The sequence below is a fragment of the Natator depressus genome, chromosome 3 (genome assembly GCF_965152275.1).
Source record: "Natator depressus isolate rNatDep1 chromosome 3, rNatDep2.hap1, whole genome shotgun sequence".
NCBI classification, from domain to species: Eukaryota; Metazoa; Chordata; order Testudines; family Cheloniidae; genus Natator; species Natator depressus.
In genome coordinates, this window is record NC_134236.1 from 112,936,520 (window position 1) to 112,960,008 (window position 23,489).

At 43.9% G+C, this 23,489-nt stretch overlaps 1 protein-coding gene across 9 annotated transcripts in view; it reads left to right on the forward strand.

Moving 5' to 3' along the window:
* SASH1 (SAM and SH3 domain containing 1) overlaps window positions 1-23,489 on the forward strand; it is an 835,969-nt gene that overhangs the window by 783,423 nt on the left and 29,057 nt on the right. For 6 of the 9 annotated variants that reach the window (XM_074948572.1, XM_074948573.1, XM_074948577.1 and 3 more), the window contains 3 exons: window positions 875-1,007; window positions 15,193-16,028; window positions 22,156-22,230. In XM_074948572.1, the coding sequence (XP_074804673.1) occupies window positions 875-1,007; window positions 15,193-16,028; window positions 22,156-22,230 (1,044 nt within the window). Of the gene's footprint in view, window positions 1-307; window positions 692-874; window positions 1,008-15,192; window positions 16,029-22,155; window positions 22,231-23,489 lie in introns of those variants that run through there. The other 3 variants (XM_074948576.1, XM_074948581.1, XM_074948578.1) reach the window with 2 other exon arrangements.

Consider the following 23,489-nt stretch of genomic DNA (forward strand, 5'->3'; position numbering starts at 1 on the left):
AACGTTGAATCTGTCTCAAAAATTGGAACCCTCATTTCGTCCACAAGGAATAAATTGTTTCAGCTTGTTGTGTGTCTGCTGCTGGAGCGAGTGAATTTTTTTTTGCCTCTGTAATGTTTGATACTTGAGGGAAAACAGCTGGAACTGAGCATAATGGATCAGATGCAAAATGAAACGGGATGCTGGGGAATATGGACTATACTGTATATCTGAAAAGGTCAGAGTTTTCCCTTGGTCATTACTGGAGGAATGCTGTGTCCATCCTAAGCCTAGCCTTGAGAGCCTTCAAAAGGAGTGTGGGATAGTGGGAGGAGGAGAGAGAAGATTTTGTAGCTGTGGCAGCATGTAACTAATGAACGAGACAGAGAATGAAGTCTCTTCCTTCCCGTCCCCTTCTTGTACTGCTGGTTTTAATTTTCTGGGAAGACTGGAAAAAGTCAATGATAGAGTTTCAGTTTGGAGAAGCTGTTTATTACCAAGTTTAAATGGCAAGTTCCAACAGGCCAGACAAACCAGTGCCTGACCCAAACCACAGGAGCGTAACTGGTATGGTAAGAAGAGCCCTGCCTGCAATGCGTTGAAAGAAGACGTGAAAGTAGTTATTACACAATGCATGGAAAGGAAGACAAGGGCAGCAATGTATTTCAGTGCTTTTAGGACCTTCCGTTGCACAGAATTAGAAGTCAAAATGGTATGTTATGCACTTTTAAACCTGTCAATAATTTCAATGCTTCTCTCTGACCTGGGTGGAGAATATAACCCCTGTTACAGAGCTGCTTTGACACAGAGCGGCAGCTGGGTTGGGTTAACTTGACTTCACGGAGCAACCCATGGAACAATTACATTATTAACATTCCCTTTGTTTCTTTGCCAGTCAAGAGAACAATCGGATGATGAAACAGAGGAATCGGTGAAGTTTAAGAGGTTGCACAAGCTGGTTAACTCTACTCGCAGAGTCAGAAAGAAACTAATTAGGGTGGAAGAAATGAAAAAACCCAACACAGAAGGTAAAAGCAAAGTGCATACAGTTATTCTCAATTAAACTGAAATGGTGACTTTATTTCTGTGTTGAACAGCGTAGGGTTGGGGGCGGGGAGAATTCTGGGCGAGGGGTAATAAGAATGATTGTGCTCATTGCCATAAACTTGTAGCTCTGTGAAACTGGGTGCTGTTTTCTATAAAGACTGAGTTATCCCAGCTGTTTTAAGACTTTAAGGAGAGCAATGTGGCTGTTTGGGAGGTGGTTACTGCTACAGCTGAAGGTCTGTTAACACTCCGAGTGCAATATTGGACAGCCCTTTTATCAGGAGGTTAGAACTTGGCTTTACATTTTGCCCCCCTCTGTTGTATTTTGTGGAAAGAATGAAAGGTAGCAGAAATTCCACGATATTTGTGCCCCTATTATGTCACAAACAGCAGAGCAGAGCCACCCTGACTTGGTTCTTTTCCTCCAAGCCTTTGGAGACACCTTTGCAAGAACATTCTCCAATTGCAGCTCTAAGGATTTGGAAGGGGAGTGGCTAGTTGAAGGTGGAACTGTTCTACATGGTATCATTCTTTGGCAAGGCCAGAGAATTTCTATCACACATTCTTGCTGCATTAACTCCATCTCTGTGCCTTCTATGATCCTGGTGGGAAACTCATAGGCAATCAGCTATGGCATGCAAAAGCCATGTTGCTGGTGGAGAGAGAACCTAGGGAGAGGTGCAGAGGCTCACCCTCTCAGTATGTATACACTGCAGTTAACTTGGATGATCAGTACCTGGGTCTGAGCACTGGAGTTAGCCTAGCCTGTATGTGAACAGCCACACTGCAAAGCCATACCCAAGTTGCTGGGTCCTCACTGGTGCTGTGCTCACCTGTGTGTGTCACTAGGACTTGTAGGGTTATATCCCATTATTCTTTGTGCTGCAGTAAACTGAGCCACTCTGTGGTTCTTTTTTAGTGAATTGTAGGAGAACTTGTCTGTCCTTCTGGGCATAGACGGAAGTATGAAGGCTCTGGAGAACTGTCAGCACTCGAATGATTTAGCCTATATCCTCACTGCAAAGTAGGCGGGTTACCAGCCTAAGTGAAGGCCTCACTCAGGTTTTAGCCTCTAGCCCCATACAAGCTAGCTAGACTTGGTTGAAAGCACCACTAACCTTTGGGTGAGATGGTTTTGTGTGTGGATGGGAGGGAGTTGGAACTAACATGCTGTTTGTTGCCATCACATTGTTCACTCTTTGTACCCTGCCCCCTACCCTGTGTCTGTCTTGTCTATTCGGATTGTAAACTCTTCAGAGCAGGGACTGTCTACTGCTCTGTGTTTGTTCAGCGCCTAGCACAATAGGGCCCCTCTTTTGGTTGACCCTTGATCGCTGTAATAAATGTGATTAATAACAACAAGGGACATCTGTGTGATTATAGGGCCATTCTCTCTAACCACTGAAAGCCTCTCCTTCACTAGGGGATGATGTGTGTGGAGTTTCCCCCAAGGAAATTTTCTCTCTACACAATGATTTTTTGTGGCAGAGCATCATTTTCAGATTTAAAGTGCTTTACAAACACTATTTAATCATCACAACACCTTCTGATAAGTATTATCCCCATTTTTCAGATGGCAAGTGACTTCCTCAAGAACACAGAAGGTGCTATGGTCAGGGTCTCAGCCCTCCTTTCAGCAAGTAGTTAAATTTGAGTGAATAAAGTTGATTCTCTAGATAAGACATTTGCTATGGTTCTTAAAAATCAGGGTATAAGTGCTAAATCAGGTGGTGGGACTCCTTATGGCTGTTAGGTTTGTTGGGTTTGGTTTACTATCAGTTTGGTCCAGCAAAAGCAGTTGATCTTAACAAGCTAATTAGTATTTAATGACTCTCAGACTCACAGACTTTAAGGCCAGAAAGGGACCATCATGATCATCTAGTCTGACCTCCCATACATAGCAGGCCACAAAACCTTACCCACCCCGTAATAGACCCGTAACCTCTGGCTGAGTTACTGAAGTTCTCAAATCAAGTTACAGGGAATCCACCATTTACAGTAGTTTAACCCTGCAGGTCACCCATGCCCCATGCGGTAGAGGAAGGCAAAAACAAAAAACCAGGGTCTCTGCCAGTCCTGATCCAAGGGAAAATTCCTTCCTGACCCCAAATATGATGATCAGTTAGACCCTGAGCACATGAATAAGACCTACCATCCAGACACCTGAGAGAGAATTCTCTGTAGTAATTCAGAGCCCTCCCCATCTAGCGTCCCATCACTGGTTATTGGAGATGCCACTGTAGGCAGTCTCCTCATACCATCCCCTCCACAAACACATCAAGCTCAGTCTTGAAGTCAGTCAGGTTTTTTGCCCCCACAGCTCCCTTTGGAAGGGTGTTCTAAAACTTCACTCCTCTGATGGTTAGAAACCTTCATCTAATTTCAAGCCTAAACTTGTTGTCATCCATTTGTTCTTGAGTCCACAATAGCGCTTAATTTAAATAATTCATCTCCCTCCCTGGTATTTATCCCTATGATGTATTAATAGAGAGCAGTCATATCTCCCCTCAGCCTTCTTTTGGTTAGACTAAACAAGCCAAGCTCTTTGAGTCTCCTCTCATTAGGTAGGTTTTTCATTCCTCACATCATCCTAGTAGCCCTTCTCTGGACCTGTTCCAGTTTGAATTAAACTTTCTTAAACATGGGAGACCAGAATTGCACCTAGTATTCGAGATGAGGTCTCACCAATGCCTTGCATAATGGTACTAGCACTTCCCTGTCTCTACTGGAAATACCTCGCCTGATGTATTCTAGGGCTGCATTAGGCTTTTTCATGGCCACGGCACATTGGCGGCACAAAGTCGTACTGGAATCAACCAATACACCCATGTCTTCCTCCTCCTCTGTCACTTCCAACTGATAAATCTTCAACTTTTAGCAAAAATTCTTACTGTTAGTACCTAAGTGCATGACTTGCCCTTTGCACTATTAAATTTCATCCCATTTATTCCTCAAATTCTCCAGGTCATCCAGATCTTCTTGTATGATATTCCAGCCCTCCTCCATATTGGCAATACATCCCAACTTTGTGTCATCTGCAAAATTTATTAGCACGCTCCCCTTAATAAAAATATTAAATAAGTTTGGTCCCAAGACTAGTTCATGAGGAACTCCACTAGTAACCTCCTTCCAGCTTGATGATTCATCTTTCAGTATGACCCATTGTAGTCTCCCTTTTAACCAGTTCCTCATTCACTTTTCAATTCTCATATTAATCCCCATCTTCTCCAATTTAACTAATAATTTCCCATGTGGAACCGTATCAAATGCCTTACTGAAATCCAGGTAGATTGCCTAAAAAAATCAGTTATCTTCTCAAAGGAGATCAGGTTAGTCTGGCACAATCAACCTTTTGTAAAACCATGTTGTATTTTATCCCAGTTACCATTTACCTCTCTGTCCTTAACTACTTTCTCTTTCAGAATTTGTTCCAAGACCTTTCATACCATTGAGGTCAAACTAACAGCCTTTAGTTTTCCAGATCATCTTTTCCCCCTTACTTAAAAATATACATTAAAAGCTATTTTATCTGGCACTTCACCAACCAGAAAGCTCTATAAACCAGCATTTCTGATCTTCATTGAAAGTCCGGTTTATAGTTGGGTTGGTGTGGGGCCAGCACAGGGTTGGGGTGTGGGAAGGGGTGCGGAGCAAGGGCTCTGAGACAGAGTTTGAGTGCTGAAAGGGGCTTGGGGTGCAGGATGCCAGATCTGGGGGCCGTTCACCTCGGGCAGGTCCCAGCAAGCGGCAACCTGTTCTGGCTGCTCCTAGGCAGAGGTGTGGCAGGCGGCTCTGCATGCTGTCTCCACCCACAGGCACCACCCCCACAGCTCCCATTGGCCGCAGTTCCCGCCAATGGGAGTTGCAGAGCCAGAGATCAGGGCAGGGGCAACACGCAGAGCCACCTGCCACACCTCCGCCTATGAGCAGCCAGGAGAGATCGCCGCTTGCAGGGAGCAACCCAAGGTTAGCGCCCCCAGATCCAGCACCCCCTCCCGTGCCCCAAACTCCCTCCCAGAGCCTGCACCCGAACCCCCAGCCCTGCACTCCTTCCGTACCCAAATTTCTTCCCTCTTAGTTAACCAGCATTTTTCACTTATTGGGCACCCCCCATGCCCCCAACATGCCCAATAAAACAGCTTTTACTGTATTAACAATTCTCCAGTCATAGGGTATGACTGCTGAGTTTACAGATTCACTAAAAGTCCTTGCTATTGGGGTTGCAATTTCATGTGCCAGTTCCTTTAATATTCTTGGATGGAGATTATCCATGTGCCCCCAATTTAGTCCCATTAAACTAAAACTTAAACTGTTTGAGTTTGACTTCCACCTTGGATGTGGTAATTTCTATTTTCAATATCCTTGCTCCCATTAGCCAGCCTGCCACTCTCCCTAAGCTCTTCATTAGCCTTGTTAAAAAAAAATGGAGGCAAAGTATTTGTTTAGGTGTTGGGCCATGCCTTGATTATCTTTAATCTCTACCCCATCCTCAAACATCCTCCTTAGAGGTCCCACTTCTTCTTTCCTTGTTTTATTTTTATTTATATGGCTATAGAACATTTTAATATTGGTTTTAATTGCCTGAAGGTCCAGCTCTGCTTGGATTTTGGCAGTTCTCACTTTATCTCTACGTTTTCTGACCTCCAAGAGGTAGCTTTCCTTGCTGATCAAACCCATCTTCCATTCCTGGTAGGCTTTCAGTTAATCACCTGTTTGAGATACTTGCTCATCCAGCTTGGTCTGCAGCCTTTCCCTATGAATTTTTTCTGCTTTCTTGGGATGCGGGCTTTAGATTTCAGAGTAGCAGCCATGTTAGTCTGTATCCGCAAAAAGAAGAGGAGGCCTTGTGGCACTTTAGAGACTAACAAATTTATTTGAGCATAAGCTTTCGTGAGCTACAGCTCACTTCATCGGATGAAGTGAGCTGTAGCTCACAAAAGCTTATGCTCAAAGTGAGCTGTAGCTCACGAAAACTTATGCTCAAATAAATTTGTTAATCTCTAAAGTGCCACAAGTCGTCCTCTTCTTTTTAGGCTTTAGATTTTTTTCTGCAACTTTGATTTAAAGTACTTCCAAGCCTCCTGCATGTTAAGATCCTTGAGTTCTCCAGTCAGGTCCACTTTCCTAACTAATTCCCTTAATTTTGAAAAGTTGTTGCCCTTTTGAAATCAAGGGCCCTTGTTGCAGATCTATTTTTGTTTCTTTTCATTTAGTTTACACTGAATTAGCTCATGATCACTCCAACCAAGATTATCCCCTACAATCAGTTTTTATGTGAGGTCATCACTACTCACCAATACCAAAGTCTAAAATGGCTTCACCTCTTGTTGGTTCAGTGACTATTTGGTGAAGAAATCTGTCAGTTTTCACATCCAGGAAAATCTGGGCCCTACTATTATTAGTAGCATGTGTCCTCCAGTCTATTTCAGGGAAGTTAGTTTCCCATAATCACACAATTCCTAATAGGGATTATTTCATTTAAAACATTAAATAGGTCTCTATCCATATCCTTATCAGATCCTGGAGATATGTAGCATACCCCAAGCACTATGTCAGGGGACCCTCTGGTAGCTCTTCGCCACCCCCAAAAGTGATTTTGGCCCAAAACAGATTGTCTTATCCATTCTATCACTTCTAATTTCTTTACAGTCTAACTCATCATTAATCTATAATGCTACTTCACCACCTTTACCATTTTTTTTGTCTTTCCTGAACAGCCCATGCCCTTCAATACCTGCACTCCAATCATGACTATTATTCCATCATGTTTCTATTATCCCTATAATATCTGGTTTCACTTCCTGTACCCGTAGTTCTAGTTCCTCCATTCTGTTACCCAGGCTCCTTGCATTGGCGTACAAACATCTTAATTGTTGCTGTTTGGCTTTTCCCACATTCCTTGCTTGATTGGGTACAGTCATTCTACTGCCAGTATCACCTACCTGACTGTTAGCTTTGTTGGTGTCAGCACTATCTGTCCTCTTAATGTCCATTCTCTTACCCACTGCTGTTCCTGTCTCCATTGCTGTATCCTTTCTTATTTGATTTTCCTCCTGCTCAATGTTAGAATAAGGTGTGGAGACTTCATGAGCATCTCCCCCAAGTTCCTAATTTAAAGCTCTTTTTCAGTTGTACCAACCTCCGTCCCAGAAGTCTATTTCCCTCTCTACTTAAGTGGAGTCCACCCCATGAGAACAATCCTCTGTCCATGAATTCTTCCCAGTGGTCAAACATCCCAAAGTCCTTCTTATAGCACCACTGCCTGAGCCATCTGTTGACCACCATAATCTTGTCTGTGTGCTAGGGACAAGTAGAATCCCACAGAAGATCACCTGAGCCTCCATTTCCTTAAGCATCTTCCCCAGCCTGGCATAGTCTCCCTTGATACGTTCCAGCGAGAATCTAGCTGTGTCATTTGTTCCCACGTGAAAGACAATCAGTGGATTCTTTCCAGCTCCCATTAGGATCCTCTTCGGCCTCAGGTCCACGTCCCGTATCTTAGTTCCTGGCAGACAGCACACCCTTTGTTTTCCCGATCAGCTCTGGTGACAGGCCTGTCTGCTCTTCTTAGTAGAGAGTTACCAATCACATAGACCTCTCTTTCCTTGTGATGGTGATATTCTCCAGCCTTCCTCCTGTTCTTTCTGGCTGCAAGTCCTCTTGTCTTTTATTCTCCCTTACAATCTTCTGCAAGTCAACCTGTATTCTCCTGGGGCTCTGAACTTCGGGTAGCTCCACTGACTGACTCTTCCCATAAGACTGGCCGTTCTTCTCTTCTTCCTTGCCCTCCCTCTTTCAGTTACGGCCTGCTGTTCGCCTTTTACGTTGTCCAACTCAGCAGATCTGTTCCTGGGCTCTATTTATTTCTCACTAGCCTGTCATTTTTCCTCTGCCTGGTTCTTGCAGTCACATGCTTCCACTGGCCACTTTCCTCACCCAGTGGTCTCCCCTCAGAGTTCTTTAGTCCAGTTTGCAGCTGTCTAGACTTTTCCGTTCAGCCTCCTCTTGCCTTCCCTCCGTCATCTGCTCGAATCCCCTTCGAAACTCAACCATAGTTTCCACCTGCATCTCCAAACCTCGGATCTTCTCTTCCATCTGCTCTATCAAGCAGCACTTCATACAAACGAAACTCTTTTCAAGTACCCGCTCTAGGATAGTGTACATCCTGCAGCTTCTGCATCTGGTCATCTTCATTGTCTCTTCCATTGCTTGGTTCACTCCCACTGCTGCCTCTGTGTCTGTCATAGCCTTCCCACCTCAAGTCCTGTCAAGGAAAAAGAAAAACAAACAAACAAAACCAAAAACCCAAACAATACCAGAACACCAGACACACCACTCCCTTTACAAACTCCCACTCATATTCCCCTGTTTACAGCTCAGTTTGCTGTCTCCTGTGCCACTGGCTGGCTGCTTGGCTGTCTTTTATAGGCCCCCTAATCAGAGAAGCCCCATTTCCTAATCAGGGCTCTGCTTCTCTCAGATCATACTGCCCCTAACAGCCTCTGCAAACTGAACAGAAAACAGAAAAAGCACACATCACCCACAAAAACTCACTGACTGCCACTAAGGATCAGGGTCTTGCCGCCGCCTTTCTCCTCCAACAGGACTCCCACTCAAATGCCTCTGTTTACAGCTCTGTTTGCGGACTCATGTGCCACTGCTCATTAAAGTGTATAAGTAGACTCAGTTACCATAGGATCTGTGCTGGGATCCTGTACTGCTCAACATATTCATAAGTGATCTGGAAAAGGGGGTGAATAGTGAGGTGGCAAAATTTACAGACTGTGCAGAATTACTCATAAGTCCAAAGCTGACTGTGAAGAGTTTCAAAGGAGTCTCACTAAACTGGGTGACAAAATGGCAGATGAAATTCAGTGTTGATAAGTGTAAAGTAATGCACACTGGAAAAAATCTCAGCTGTATATACAAAATGGTGTGGTCTAAATTAGCTGTTACCACTCAAGAAAGAGATCTTGGCGTCATTATGGATAGTTCTCTGAAAACATCCACTCAATGTGTGGAAGCAATCAAAAAAGCTAATGTTCCATTAGCCAACCTTTAGGAAAGGGATAGATAATAAAACAGAAAATATCATGGCACTATATAAATCCATGGTACTCTCACACCTTGACTATTGCATGTAGTTCTGTTTGCCCCATCTCAGAAAAGATATATTTGAACTGGAAAAGGTGCAGAGAGAGGCAACAAAAAGGATTCGGGGTATGGAACAGTTTTCATATGAAGAGATTAAGACGACTAGGATTGTTCAGCTATTAGAAAAGAGATGAGTAAGGGGGAGATATGATAGAGGTCTATCAAATCTTAACTGATGTGAAGAAAGTGAATAAGGAAGTGTTACTTATTCCTTCACGTAACACAAGAGCTAGGGGTCGCCTAACATAATGAATGGACAGATGGTTTAAAACAAACAAAAGGAAGTACTTCTTGGAACTCATTCCCATGGGATATTGCGAAGGCCAAAAGCATAACTGGGCCCAAAAAAGAATTAGGTATATTCATGGAGGATAGGTCCATCAATGTCTGTTAAACAAGATGGTCAAGGACACAATCGCTAAACCTCCAACGGCCAGATGCTGTGTGACTGGATGGAGGGGATGGATCACTCAAAATTATCCTGTTCTGTTCATTCCCTCTGAATCATTTGGCACTGGCTGCTGTCAGAAGACAGGATACTGGGCTAGTTGGACCACTGGTCTGACCCAGGATGGCCAATCTTATGTTCTTAGGGAATTTCTATGGGAAGTTTTATTTATGCCCACGTCAGGGAACTCGCCACACGTAATTTTGCCAAAATTCCCCACCCGTTTCTCTTGTTTCTAAAGAAAAGAGAGGCATTCACTGCATTTCCAGATGCAGCTTCTCATGCTTTTCACACAGATTCTTTCATCCTGTTAAATGTAGATTTACTGGACAATGGAATTTGATGCTGACTGAATCTATCGGTATTTTATCTTAATTTTTTTTAGTGGCTGAGTCACTGATGCTTGCTAATTCTCTGCTACCTTTTTCTCCATAGCATTTTTAAAAATCATATATGTTAGTGTCATTAAGGCTCTGTACCAGGCATGGCCAAACCATGGCTTGTGAGCTACATGCAGCTCTTTTATAGTTAAAGTGCGGCTCGCAGAGCTCCCCCCAACCCTTACTCCCCCATTCTCCACCTACCAGACTGAAGTTGGGGGGAGCTCGGGTCCTCTGCCTTACAGCAGAGATGGTGGGGTAGGGACTTCTGCCCAGCAGGTAGGGGGGGTCTCAAGGCTTCAGCCCCTCGTGGCATGCCTGCCAGGGCTTGGGGCTTCAGCAGGAGTGGGGCTGAAACCCCAAGCCCCGGCAGGAGGATATTGATATAATAGGCATCACAGAAACCTGGTGGAGTGAGAACTATCAATGGGACACAATTACTCCAGGGTACAAAATATATTGGAAGGACAGAACAGGTCCTGCAGGGGGAGGAGGGGAGTGGCACTGTATGTGAAAGAAAATGTAGAATCAAGTGAACTAAAAATCTTAACTAAAATTAAATGAATACACATGTTCCGTAGAATCTCTATGGATAGTAATTCCGTGCTCCAATAAGAATATAACAGTAGGGATCTATTATTGACCACCTGACCAGGACAGTGATAATGATGATGAAATGCTAAAGGGGATTAGAGAGGCTATCAAAATAAAAAACTCAATAGTAGTGGGGGATTTCAATTATCCCCATATTGACTGGGTACATGTCATCTCAGGACGAAATGCAGACACAAAATTTCTCGATACTTTAAATGACTGCTTCTTCGAGCAGCTGGTACAGGAACCTACAAGGGGAGAGGCAATTCTTGATTTAGTCCTGAGTGGAGCGCAGGATCTGGTCCAAGAAGTAACTATAACAGGACCGCTTGGAAATAGTGACCATAATATAATAACATTTAACATTCCTGTGGTGGGAAGAACACCTCAGCAGCCCAACACTGGCATTTAATTTCAGAAAGGGGAACTATGCAAAAATGAGGAGGTTGGTTAAACAGAAATTAAAATGTACAGTGAGTCACTAGAGTGAAATCCCTGCAAGCTGCATGGACACTTTTCAAAGACACCATAATAGAGGCCCAAAATAAAAAACACAGTAAAAGAACTAAAAAAGAGCCACCGTGGCTTAACAATCATGTAAAAGAAGTAGTGAGAGATAAAAAGGCATCTTTTAAAAAGTTGAAGTCATATCCTAGTGAGATAAATAGAAAGGAACATAAACACTGACAAATTACTTGTAAAAATGTAATAAGAAAAGCCAGAAAGGAGTTTGGAGAACAGCTAGCCAAAAACTCAAAAGGTAATAACAAAATATTTTTTAATTTTACATCAGAAGCAGAAAGCCTGCTAAACAACCAGTGAGGCCCCCTGGACATGGTTTCTGTAAAGGGAAATCATGTCTTACTAATCTATTAGCGTTCTTTTGAAGGGGTCAGCAAACGTGTGGACAAGGGGGATCCAGTGGACATAGTGTACTTAGGTTTCCGGAAAGCCTTTGACAAGGTCCCTCACCAAAGGCTCTTACGTAAATTAAGTTGTCATGGGATAAGAGGGAAGATCCTTTCACGAGAACTGAGACAGGGAACAAAGCGTAGGAATAAATGGTAAATTTTCAGACTGGAGAGGGATAACTAGTGGTGTTCCCCAAGGGTCAGTCCTAGGACCAATCCTATTCAACTTATTCATAAATGATCTGGAGAAAGGGGTAAACAGTGAGGTGGCAAAGTTTGCAGACGATACTAAACTGCTCAAGATAGTTAAGACCAAAGCAGACCGTGAAGAACTTCAAAAAGATCTCACAAAACTCAGTGATTGGGCAACAAAATGGCAAATGAAATTTAATGTGGATGAATGTAAAGTAATGCACACTAGAAAAAATAACCCCAACTATATATACAGTATGATGGGGGCTAATTTAGCTACAACTAATCAGGAAAGAGATCTTGGAGTCATCACGGATAGTTCTCTGAAGATGTCCATGCAGTGTGCAGCGGCAGTCAAAAAAGCAAATGGGATGTTAGGAATCATTAAAAAGGGATAGAGAATAAGATGGAGAATATCTTATTGCCCTTATATAAATCCATGGTACGCCCACATCTTGAATACTACGTACAGATGTGGTCTCCTCATCTCAAAAAAGATATACTGGCATTAGAAAAAGTTCAGAGAAGGGAAACTAAAATGATTAGGGGTTTGGAACGGGTCCCATATGAGGAGAGATTGAAGAGGCTAGGACTTTTCAGCTTGGAAAAGAGGAGACTAAGGGGGGGGATATGATAGAGGGATATAAAATCATGAGTGGTGTGGAGAAAGTGAATAAGGAAAAGTTATTTACTTCCCATAATATGAGAACTAGGAGCCATCAAATTAAATTAATGGGCAGCAGGTTTAAAACAAATAAAAGGAAGTTCTTCACTCAGCGCACAGTCAACCTGTGGAACTCCTTGCCTGAGGAGGTTGTGAAGTCTAGGACTATAACAGGATTTAGAAGAGAACTGGATACATTTATGGAGGCTAAGTCCACTAATGGCTATTAGCCAGGATGGGTAAGGAATGGTGTCCCTAGCCTCTGTTTGTCAGAAGGTGGAGATGGATGGCCAGAGAGAGATCACTTGATCATTACCTGTTAGGTTCACTCCCTCTGGGGCACCTGGCATTGGCCACTGTCGGCAGACAGGATACTGGGCTGGATGGACCTTTGGTCTGACCCAGTGTGGCCATTCTTATGTTCTTATGGGGGGCTGAAGCCCCAACTCCCGTCAGGTGTGCCCTGGCTCTCAGACTTCTGAAGATTTTCATATGTGGCTCAGTGGGTCAGTAAGTTTGGCCACCCCTGCTCTATACTATGGACTGACTCCGTACAACATCTGTTGTGGCCTATGACACACAATGCATATTTTGCAACTTGTTTAAATACATATTTTCTCAATAGGCCAGTGTAATTTGTCAACACTTATTCACTCTCATGCGAACTATTATTCTGTTACACGGGGAAAAGGAAAAGTAATTGAACCACTGAACAGTTCAGTGCAAGTGATGTTAAGAGTCTTAATCAGATCCAGAAAGTGCAGAGTTAAAGGGTGTCAAATCTGGCACACAACCATTCCTTTATTTAGCTGACTGTACCTTCACAGAAGAGAGGCGGAGGTTTCAACTAATGTGTGTGCAGCAGATGTCTCTTGCCGACAGAATGAACAGAAGATGAAATAGGAAGTCTCAACTCTGAATTTACATCCTTGTTTAGGCTGAGGCTAGACCTGCAATGTTGTTTGCATGTTGGAATTTATTCACTATTAGGATAGTTTACCAACACCATAATTGAAGTCAGTGGTCCAAATTCATCCCGGCTGTAACACTGTGGAAGCCACTTGAGTTATAGTGGGGATGGATAAAACTTCAGTTTTCTTTTAAAAAGAAAGTTTCACAACTCACTAAAAATTAATTCAATCTGTACAAGACAGCTCTGTGAGCACTTGGGAACACATACAGATGTGTGAATTGCCTATATACATGCCCTAACTAATATATTGGGCAGAACTGTCATGTATGTGCGTGATATTTTTTGGCATTTTTCCCTAACTCAGCATCTGGCTTAAAAGATGCTCAGTAGAAAAATCTGAAGAAAATGTTTTCTAAACCCTTACACGTAAAAAGGAATTATGTTTTAAGTGTATTATTTGCCTCCACTAATCCCAAAAGCAGCCCAGGTCCTGTTCTTGTATCTTTGTTCTAGCCATTATTTTAAAATAATATTTCAGTTTGAAAAATCATTTTTTCCACCTAAGATATGGAGAGCGGCTGAAAAGCATATTTTTAAAGGGATGCTGAGGTTGGTACACCCACAATTTGACCTACTTCCTTTCTCTCGCAAATGTGTTAAGTAAACATAATGTAAATAGAACTCGGTGCCACCCCCAGGAAGCTCTAGCCTTTCAATATGATACTTGGGCTCAGCTCCATACCTTACAGAGAGAAATACTGTTGGCTTGTAGCAGAACTGGCGATTGGAAATCTGAAACCAAGTGGGGATGTTTGGTGTGGTGTTTGCTCTTGAGTATCTTGAATGCATTTCTTGCCCATAACGATTTCATTGCATTGCTGGTAGCTGAGCTCTAGGACCCAGCAGAATGGTATGGGAGCCCCTGTGGGTGTACACATTTCTTTTCACACTTTTCTGCAGTGTGTTTTGCAAGAAAGAAGTGGGGAAAACTCCTGCGATTTCACTGTGTTTACAAAATACATGTAACTTCTGATAAGATTCCCTCTACACTCAGTCCTTCAGTACCCTTATTTTCTTTAAATAAATACGTAAATATCAATGCATCAAAATCTGCAGTCCTCAACTGAGCAAACTTTTTAGAATTCAATGGGAATGTTGCTCAATTAAGAACAGCAGAATTTGGCCCATTGCCAACATCTCAGCACCAGAGTGACAATAAAAAACCAACAGGAGGAGCATAGTCTGGCATATAAGTGATGTGATAGGACACCTGGGTTCTGGTCTCACCTCTGCAACTGACTTGCTTGGACGAGCCACTTAACTACTCTGTTCTTCATCTCTCTCATCTATAAGCGAAAGAAAATACTTTCTGCTCCTTCATTATAGCTCTGTGAGGTTTGTGAATGAAAAAGCACTGTATAAGTGCAGAGTAGTTTCATTACTATTATTATTTCTAATTAATAGAATAAAACAGTGTGTGCAGTGATTGATGAAAAAATACGTTCTGGGAAGAAGCATCTTGATTTCAACTTTTTAAAGCTTCATTACTGACATCACTTGGAAGGGGAGAATGATATTTAAAATGCTGAAAAGGTCTTGATAATGTCTTTTTAAAATATTCTTTAAGGCTACTTCTTAATTAAGTTATCCCAGAATTCTTGCTTTGCTTATGGAAGTGGGAGAACTTGCTGCAAGTCTGTCCACCAACAAAAACGTTATGGGCTACTGTGCATCACAGTAGTCAGGAATATTTTCTCCATTTTAAGTATCTGTATTTTGTTGTTGTTGTCTTAATTTAATGAAATGATTGGCCAGAGCACAGCCTCCAGGGGAAGACTCATTAGTGTATGAGTAAATTAGACGATAAGTGTGAAAGATGATGTATGTTTTGCTGCTTTTGTCCCCTATAGGTGTGGACGAGCACTCACTTGACAGCTCTCCTGTACTGGATGACAGATCGGCACTTTACTCAGGAGTTCACAAGAAGCAATTCTACTTAGATGGCTCTTCTGAAAAGCAGCCTGAGGATGATTCAGACTCACTCACCACTTCTCCTTCATCCAGCAGCCTAGATACTTGGGGTGCTAATAGGAAGCTGGTTAAGACCCTCAGCAAAACTGATAGCCGTGGACTTATTAAGCCCCCCAAGAAGCTGGGGACATTTTTTTCTTACCCAGAAGAGGAGAAGACCCAGAAGGTTTGCCGCTCTTTGACAGAGGGGGAGATGAAGAAGGGCCTTGGCTCCCTGAGCCATGGGGTAAGTACTGAAAGTATTTGCTTTTATGACAGCACCAGGCACAAGCACCATCTCCTGGTGTCCCTGGAGGAGGTTCAGAGTGTCAGGAAGCAGATCCGATTGAAGAAAATGGATACTAACTATTCCTGTTCCAGAGCTTTTCTCTGCCAGCGTCCTGTCAGGAAAGGCGCATCCCCTGCAACTTGTGACCTACAACTGCTCCGGCACAAAGCCAAAGGGGGAGGAGGTTGTGGCTTCCCAAACAGAAGGCTTCGAGGGCGCACCTCTGTCAGTGAGTTCAATATCACCTACGTGGTGGAGAGAAGCCTGTACAGTCACCTCAACCTATCACAGCTGGTGCGTCCCGTCACTGACAGGACCCTGAGCAAGGCTGACAAGCAGGACCTGAGGAGATGCCTGCTGGATGAGGATGAGGAGGCCAAACGGAAGTGGGCTGCCACAGTGGACCGTTGTACTAAAAGGGTTCTCTTGAGAATCCACCAAAAGTCTGTGAGTCAAAGAGCTGTCATGAAGGTGGCCTTCCAGTTCCTGTGAGGTTGCAGTCAGCATTGTTTCTGCTTTCTATCCCAACCTGTAAACTTTTGTACAGTGTTTTCCCCCTCTCATTTGCCAATAGAAGTTGTTAAATGCAAAAATGAGCTGTGAGGACAGGGGCCGTTCTAGTCCCCAGTGAAGAAATTGGTATAATCCCTTTCAGTGTATAAAGAGAAGAGCATTGTCAAGTCTGCGGTTCCCATGTGCATGGAGTGACTCAATGGGAAAGAGCAAAATTTACCACTAAAAGCTTCTTTTAAACTCTTCTAATTCAGAAATTGAGATTTTGGTGAAAAGAGAAGCAATGTGAAAAAAGTTTTCTGCTGTTTCATAAATTAGTTCAGCATTTTTTAAAAGGAAATATTGTAGGGTACCTAAATCCTTCAGAGGGATGGAAGACTGAGTAAATTCTGCTTCTCTCCTTCTCCTTCCTTCTGTTATCCATCCTACTCTCATCCCAGCTCTTCCCCCTCAGTTTTCCTCTCAATTGCTAACATAGTGCACTCCAGCTCTGTAGCCTCCCTCCCCACATGTCCAGCACTCAAGAGAGATAGAGGGCTTTGTTATCTACATGCCTTCTTTCCTCCCCAACTTCTCTCTCCAGCAGAGAATCTCTCTGGGTCACTTCTGCACTGCCCCTGACTGCAGCTCCTGCTCCCTAGCATGTGATGGAGGTGAGACCTGGGAAGTTGGGATACAGGGAAGGGTAGCCAGCAGAGGAGTGTGTGCTTTTAACATCATGAGTTAAAAGCCACATGGCTTTTAGCTAAGACTGTAGCAGACTCATTAATCTCAAGATGGTCGAGTACCACCAGAGGGGAAAAGAGCACCACACCCAGCAGGCATACACTTGTATTTGGTTGATGGCCACTGTGGTAATACTTTTTGACCCAGTACAATTAACAGTTTCTCCTGGCTATTCCACTAATGCTTCTGTGTAGTCTACATAAGGACAGCCATATTGGGTCACACCAAAGGTCCATCAAGCCCAGTATCCTGTCCTCTGACAGTGGCCAGTGGCAGGTCCCCCAAAGGGAATGAACAGACAAGTTATCATTAAGTGATCCATGCCCTGTCACCCAATCCCAGCTTCTGGCAAACAGAGGCTAGGGACACCATTCCTGCCCATCCTGGCTAACAACCACTGATGGACCTATCTTCCCTGAATCTACCTAGCTCCCGTTTGAACCCCATTATAGTATTGGCCTTCATAACACCCTCTGGTAAGGAGTTCCAGAGGTTGACAGCGCGTTGCATGAAAAAATACTTTCCTGTGTTTGTTTTAAACCTGCTACCTATTAATTTCATTTGGTGGTCCCTTGTTCTTGTATTATGAGAAGGAGTAAGTAACACTTCCTTATTTACTTTCTCTACACCACTCATGATTTTATAGACCTCTATCATATGCCCCCTCAGTGGCCTCTTTTCCAAGCTGAAAAGTCCCAGTCTTATTAATCTCTCCTCATACGGAAGCCGTTCTATACCCCTAATCATTTTTGTTGCCCTTTTCTGAACCTTTTTCCAATTCCAATATAGCTGGGACTAGCTGACTCATCACTGGTAGTGTCATGTTACTTCCAGAAATAGTGTTCTTGAACAATATTCTTTTATGTAATGACATTTCAATTGATTGTACCTGAAACACCCCTCTGCAGGTTGAATACTTGTGGGGCATATGCAGACTGACAAGATCCACTAGTTCTTCATGTCTTCTAAAATACCACAATTATGCATTAGAAATGCCCTTTGATGTTCTCTTCTTGTAAATACAGATGCCATCCCCAAGAGGAAGCTGTTTAATCATTTAAAAACATGTGAGTAGTCTCACTTTTGAAGTCTCATTATGGAACTCATTAGCTTGTTCACAAAGATAAAATTAGAGAAGAAAAGGAGAGCTTTTCTTTTTTCTTTTTTTCTTTTCTTTTCTTTTTTTTTTTTTTTTGGAGTGGACTTTCTAATCAATTAGCTTGAAAGAAACTTCTTTTTAAAACAGCAGAAACCTGATAAGAGTCTCATGACCTTCAAGCACCTCAAGTCCTTCTTCCTAAAATTGTAACGCTTGCTGCAACCTCAGGGTAATTGTAATGCCTTTGTATTCAGTGGAAGTGGTCACAGTCTAGTCTTGCCATTTGTTTTTGTCATTTATATTTGTTTCGGTGACCTGGGCATGCTTGAAATTTTTGAATCACATCAGTTTTTCTTTCCTCCCAGTATCCCAATATGTTGGGATCTTTTGATTGCATGACCATTCCATTGAATATCCCTCTCTTCATCCACAGACTTTTTGTTTGGTACAGTATTACCAGAAATGATCAAAGTGACATGAAATGGCAAGGTAAAGGTTACAGATTTACAAGGACTTTCTTCTCAGAGAAGATTGGTACAAGAACTACTCTGGCTAGCTTAAAAGCCATTGGCTGAGAACAATTCCTTAAGTTCTGTTCCACTGTCCTCTCCTCAGTGTTAGGTTATCTGAGCAAGGTGGGATTAATTAGAATTTGCTTGGCACAAAAGGTCCCAGTTATGTGGATAAAACAGGCAGGGCAAAGTTTTTGGCCTGAGGGCCACATCGGGGAATAGAAATTGTGTGGCAGGCAATGAATGCTCACAAAATTGGGGGTGGGCTCTGGTTGGGGGGGCGGGCTCTGGGGTGGGGTTGGCAATTAGGAGTTTGGGGTGTAGGAGGATGCTCTGGGCTGGGACCGAGGGGTTTGGAGGGCGGGAGGGGGATCAGGGCTGGGGCAGAGGGTTGGGGTGTGGGGAGAGGCTCAAGTGTGCAGGCTTTGAACGACGCTTACCTCAAGAAGCTCCCGAAGCAGTGGCATGTCCCTTCTCTGGCTCCTACATGTGGAGTGGCCCCCGACCCTGCGCCCCAGAGTGGGGCCATGCTGTGGTGATCCGGTGCCCTGGCTGGAGCACCGCAGCAGGGCTGAGCCACGTGGTGCAGCCCCCAACCCGGCGCCCCAGCTGGAGCTCTGGAGCAGCGCAAGTCCCAGACCCCGCTCCCCAGCAGGAGCTTGTGGGCGGCTTAAAATGGCTCATGGGCCATAGTTTGCCAACCCCTGGGTTAAAAAGTGCTCTGTATGAAACATAGATCTTAATGGTGGTGTTTGCTGGTGTGGCTAGCGTATGACTTTTTATAAACAGTGCTTGAAAACCGTTCTCACAGCTAGGTTGTGAGCTCACCTTGACCAGTGTGATTCAGTCATTTGTTCTCAAACTTTTTCTGCTAGTATCCCCCTTGTGACAGAGGGATGCCCTTAACCCAGTGAACACATGCACACACACGCACACCCCTCCCTAGGTGGCCTCCCACCATGCCTCAGTACAGTTGCTGTCATCTCTTTTCCTGTCCATAGTCTTTCTGCTCTCGTGCCTTTTTTTCTGCTCATCTTTTCTCTTCTCTTTATTTTTCTCTTGTTTGCAGTTCCCTCTTCCTCCTCCCAACTCAGCAGAAAGCTGTGGGCTGCTTGGAGTAGGAGTGTTCATTGAAGGTGGTTCCATGAAGCTGGATCTCACATGTTCTTGCATCTGAGTGCCATGGGAGCAGAGGAGCAAAGGCTTGGCCCTCTGGGCTTATGTCTGAGCCTGTTGCCCTGCTCCTGTGGCCAGCTTCTTTAAGTGCCACTGAATGTGCAGGGAGAGAAAGCTGATAGCTTTCAAGAGACACCCGCTGCTTTATCCATAGCCAACTCTGACAGGTTCGAGGTCATGTAACTTTCTTCATCCCCATATTTGTTGTTCTGCTTTGTCCCACCCCACCTGATTAGAAATGAATAAGGTAGAACAAAGGTTTGTTCTAATAGGACCTGTCAAGGTTCCTCCCCCACTCTGAACTCTAGGGTACAGATGTGGGGACCTGCATGAAAAACCTCCTAAGCTTATCTTTACCAGCTTAGGTCAAAACTTCCCCAAGGTACAAAATATTCCACCCTTTTGTCCTTGGATTGGCCGCTACCACCACCAAACAAATACTGGTTACTGGGGAAGAGCTGTTTGGACACGTCTTTCCCCCCAAAATACTTCCCAAAAACCTTGCACCCTACTTCCTGGACAAGGTTTGGTAAAAAGCCTCACCAATTTGCCTAGGTGACTACAGACCCAGACCCTTGGATCTTAAGAACAATGGACAATCCTCCCAACACTTGCACCCTCCCTTTCCTGGGAAATGTTGGATAAAAAGCCTCACCAATTTGCATAGGTGACCACAGACCCAAACCCCTGGATCTGAGAACAATGAAAAAGCATTCAGTTTTCTTACAAGAAGACTTTTAATAAAAATAGAATTAGAAATAAGAAATCCCCCCTGTAAAATCAGGATGGTAAATACCTTACAGGGTAATTAGATTCAAAACATAGAGAACCCCTCTAGGCAAAAACCTTAAGTTACAAAAAAGATACACAGACAGAAATAGTTATTCTATTCAGCACAATTCTTTTCTCAGCCATTTAAAGAAATCATAATCTAACACATACCTAGCTAGATTACTTACTAAAAGTTCTAAGGCTTCATTCCTGGTCTATCTCCGGCAAAGACAAAATGTAGACAGACACACAAACCCTTTGTTTCTCTCCCTCCTACCAGCTTTTGAAAGTATCTTGTCTCCTCATTGGTCATTTTGGTCAGGTGCCAGCGAGGTTACCTTTAGCTTCTTAACCCTTTACAGGTGAGAGGAGATTTCCTCTGGCCAGGAGGGATTTTAAAGGGGTTTACCCTTCCCTTTCTATTTATGACAGGACCAATTAATCAAATTGTCCATTGGGGGCTGTAATTTTTGGGTCTTCTTCCTGCAAATCACAGTCTCCAGGCTTTTCGTTGAGTAGCTGTCAGCTGATAGGTGTTACCTACCTTCAGGCCTTTCAACAGCTTCTGGTTGTTTGTTAGGCAAATCTGAAGAACTAAGAACCTGATCTAATGCCATTGATGTCACTAGAAATCTCTCAATTGACTTCATTATGTGTTGGATCAGGATGTAAAAAAAGCACAGCAATGTTCTTCAGGCATTTCCCCATCACTTTGTCTAACTATAAAGAGATCATTTAAAACAGAGAACTACCTGTCTGTAAATCAGCTACCGAATCTTACCATTGATACAAATAAATACTAATTGCCGCATCCTTATTTCCCTGGGATGTCCCATGTGGTTACTGTCAGTGAAAAGAATCTAAACACAGTCATTGGAACAGAGCAAGGTCACTGCAGTACAGTACTGTGCCCCAATTTTTGAGGGGGGAAAAAGTTTTAACAGTTTTACCTTCTTGTATTGAAAGGCAGTAGTTGTATTCCCACTGAGTGCAAAGGGGCCAGTCCTCTTCCAGCTGATACAAGAGCTTTAGAACAGGTCCATCAGCCAGAGCTGAACATGTTGTTTCTTGCTGTGGACGTGTGGCTTTACTTAGTGTGATTGGTCACGCTGTGGCTTTGTGCTTTTGGGAGGGAACCGGTGTCATAGTGCTGATGCTTTTAGGCAGGGAGATTATTATCTACAGTATCAGAGTTTTTGGCCAGGTCTGAGGAGCAGTGAGTGAGTCACTCCTCTGGGCTAATCATGCCATTGTAAATATGACCTACTTTCTCTCCCAGCGGGTGATAAAAGCTGCTTTGTACCACCAAGCAGGGGTGAGAGATGCCTAAACTGGAGTCATTGCTTTGGAAGAATAAAACCTCTGGTGGCATATCCCTTTTTGACAGCTGGACTGGGGTTATGTTCCCCCACCCCCACCCCCAGGGCCTGATTATGCAAGGTGCTTAGCTCATCCATTGATTTCAGTGGAAGTTGAAGGTGTTCAGCTACTCCCAGGAGGTGCTCACTCAACACCTCACAGGATTGGGGCCCCTGACTATAGGGATACTACTTTGGACTAGAAAGAGGGAGGAGGCTGGAATCAGGTTGCCAGAAAATTGAAAGGCTTACTGCATAAAATGAGTGGACAGTTTTCTCAGTTTCTCATCCTTTTTTCCATTTCCATCTTCTGCATACATTTGTGTTTTCAGTGATGTTCTCCAAATGGGAGAAGATGCTTGAGTGAGTTAATTGTTTGTAATGTGATTGTTTCTGTACTAATCCTGTCCTTTCCACAGAGAACCTGTAGCTTTGGAGGATTTGACTTGACAAATCGTTCCCTGCACATTGGAAACAACAATTCTGACCAAATGGTGAGTAGGAGGTAGGAAGGGCTGGGTCTGAAATAGCAGGAGGCTCCTCGTGTGGTACTATGAAATGCTTCTTGGTGGAGTTCAATGTAGTCTTCGGTGTAGTTCTATAATAGCAGTTTGGGGATCCAAGTAAGCAGCCCAGAGAGCACAATTATTATTTTTAACCACCAACTGCACTGGTTTCTCAGCTTTGTGACAACCATATACTGTGTGTGTGTGTTGTTTATATACTGTATCAGAGAAGAAGTATGATCAGGTAGTTACAGCACAGGACTAGGGGTCAGATCTCTGTTCTATTCCTAGCTAAGTCATTGACTTGCTGCATCACCTCAGGCAAGTCAAGTGATATATGTGCTTCACCACAGATGGAAAAATATCTAATCTGTGACCAGAACATAAGAAGATGATGACGACAGTGACCACTCTGGATTAACCAATGTGCCTTCAGTGCATTTGCACAGGGCCCCATCTTGGCGGGGGGGAGGGAGCCCTAACCACTGGAAAAAAAACCAAAACAAAACTGAGTGGTGCGGTGACCCAGCGAGGCAGTTCTCAATGCCACTTCCTCCAATTTTGCCTAGCTACCCTCCATGGGGGGTGGCCGGACCAAACCTGAGAATTGCAGGGTAGCTGGAATTGGGAGGAACCACCCTAGCCTGAGATGGGAGCAGAGCATTCTGCTGGAGGGGCATCTGTGAATGACCAGGAAGGTCCTGGGGCAGTGAGTGAGAGGCTGGGTGAGAGTTCTTGGTGGACTGTGGGGTGAGGGCTGGGGGAAAGCTGGGAATGTTGGAGGGGTTGTGAGATTGGGGGCGGAGATGGTGGGGACTGCTATAACTGGGGCTGAGGGGTTGGGGTCGCAGTGAGTGGGATGTGTGTGTGATGACTGTCATGAAAAGTGGGGCTGGTGGAGTGGTGTTGGGGTATATGTGGTGTGGGGGCATTTGGGGGGTGGGTGGGGTGGAAGGGGCATTCAGGGGTCTGAGTGGGGTAGGGAAGAGGGGCATTCTGGGGTCCATGTGAGGTGGGGGCCCAATTTTCATAGTCACAGGGCCCCCAAATTATTTAATCTGGGTTCAGTGCTTCATCTATAAAATGCATACAAAAATGTTTTAGGCCTTCACTCATTGGTGTCTGTGAAAGGCTTTGAGATATCTGGATGGAAGTCACTATAGAAGTGCCTGTTCTGAAGTTGGCAGTCCTCCCCCCAGCCTCTTAATGCTATTTTTGGTATTAAAAAATAAACTCTCAAATGTATT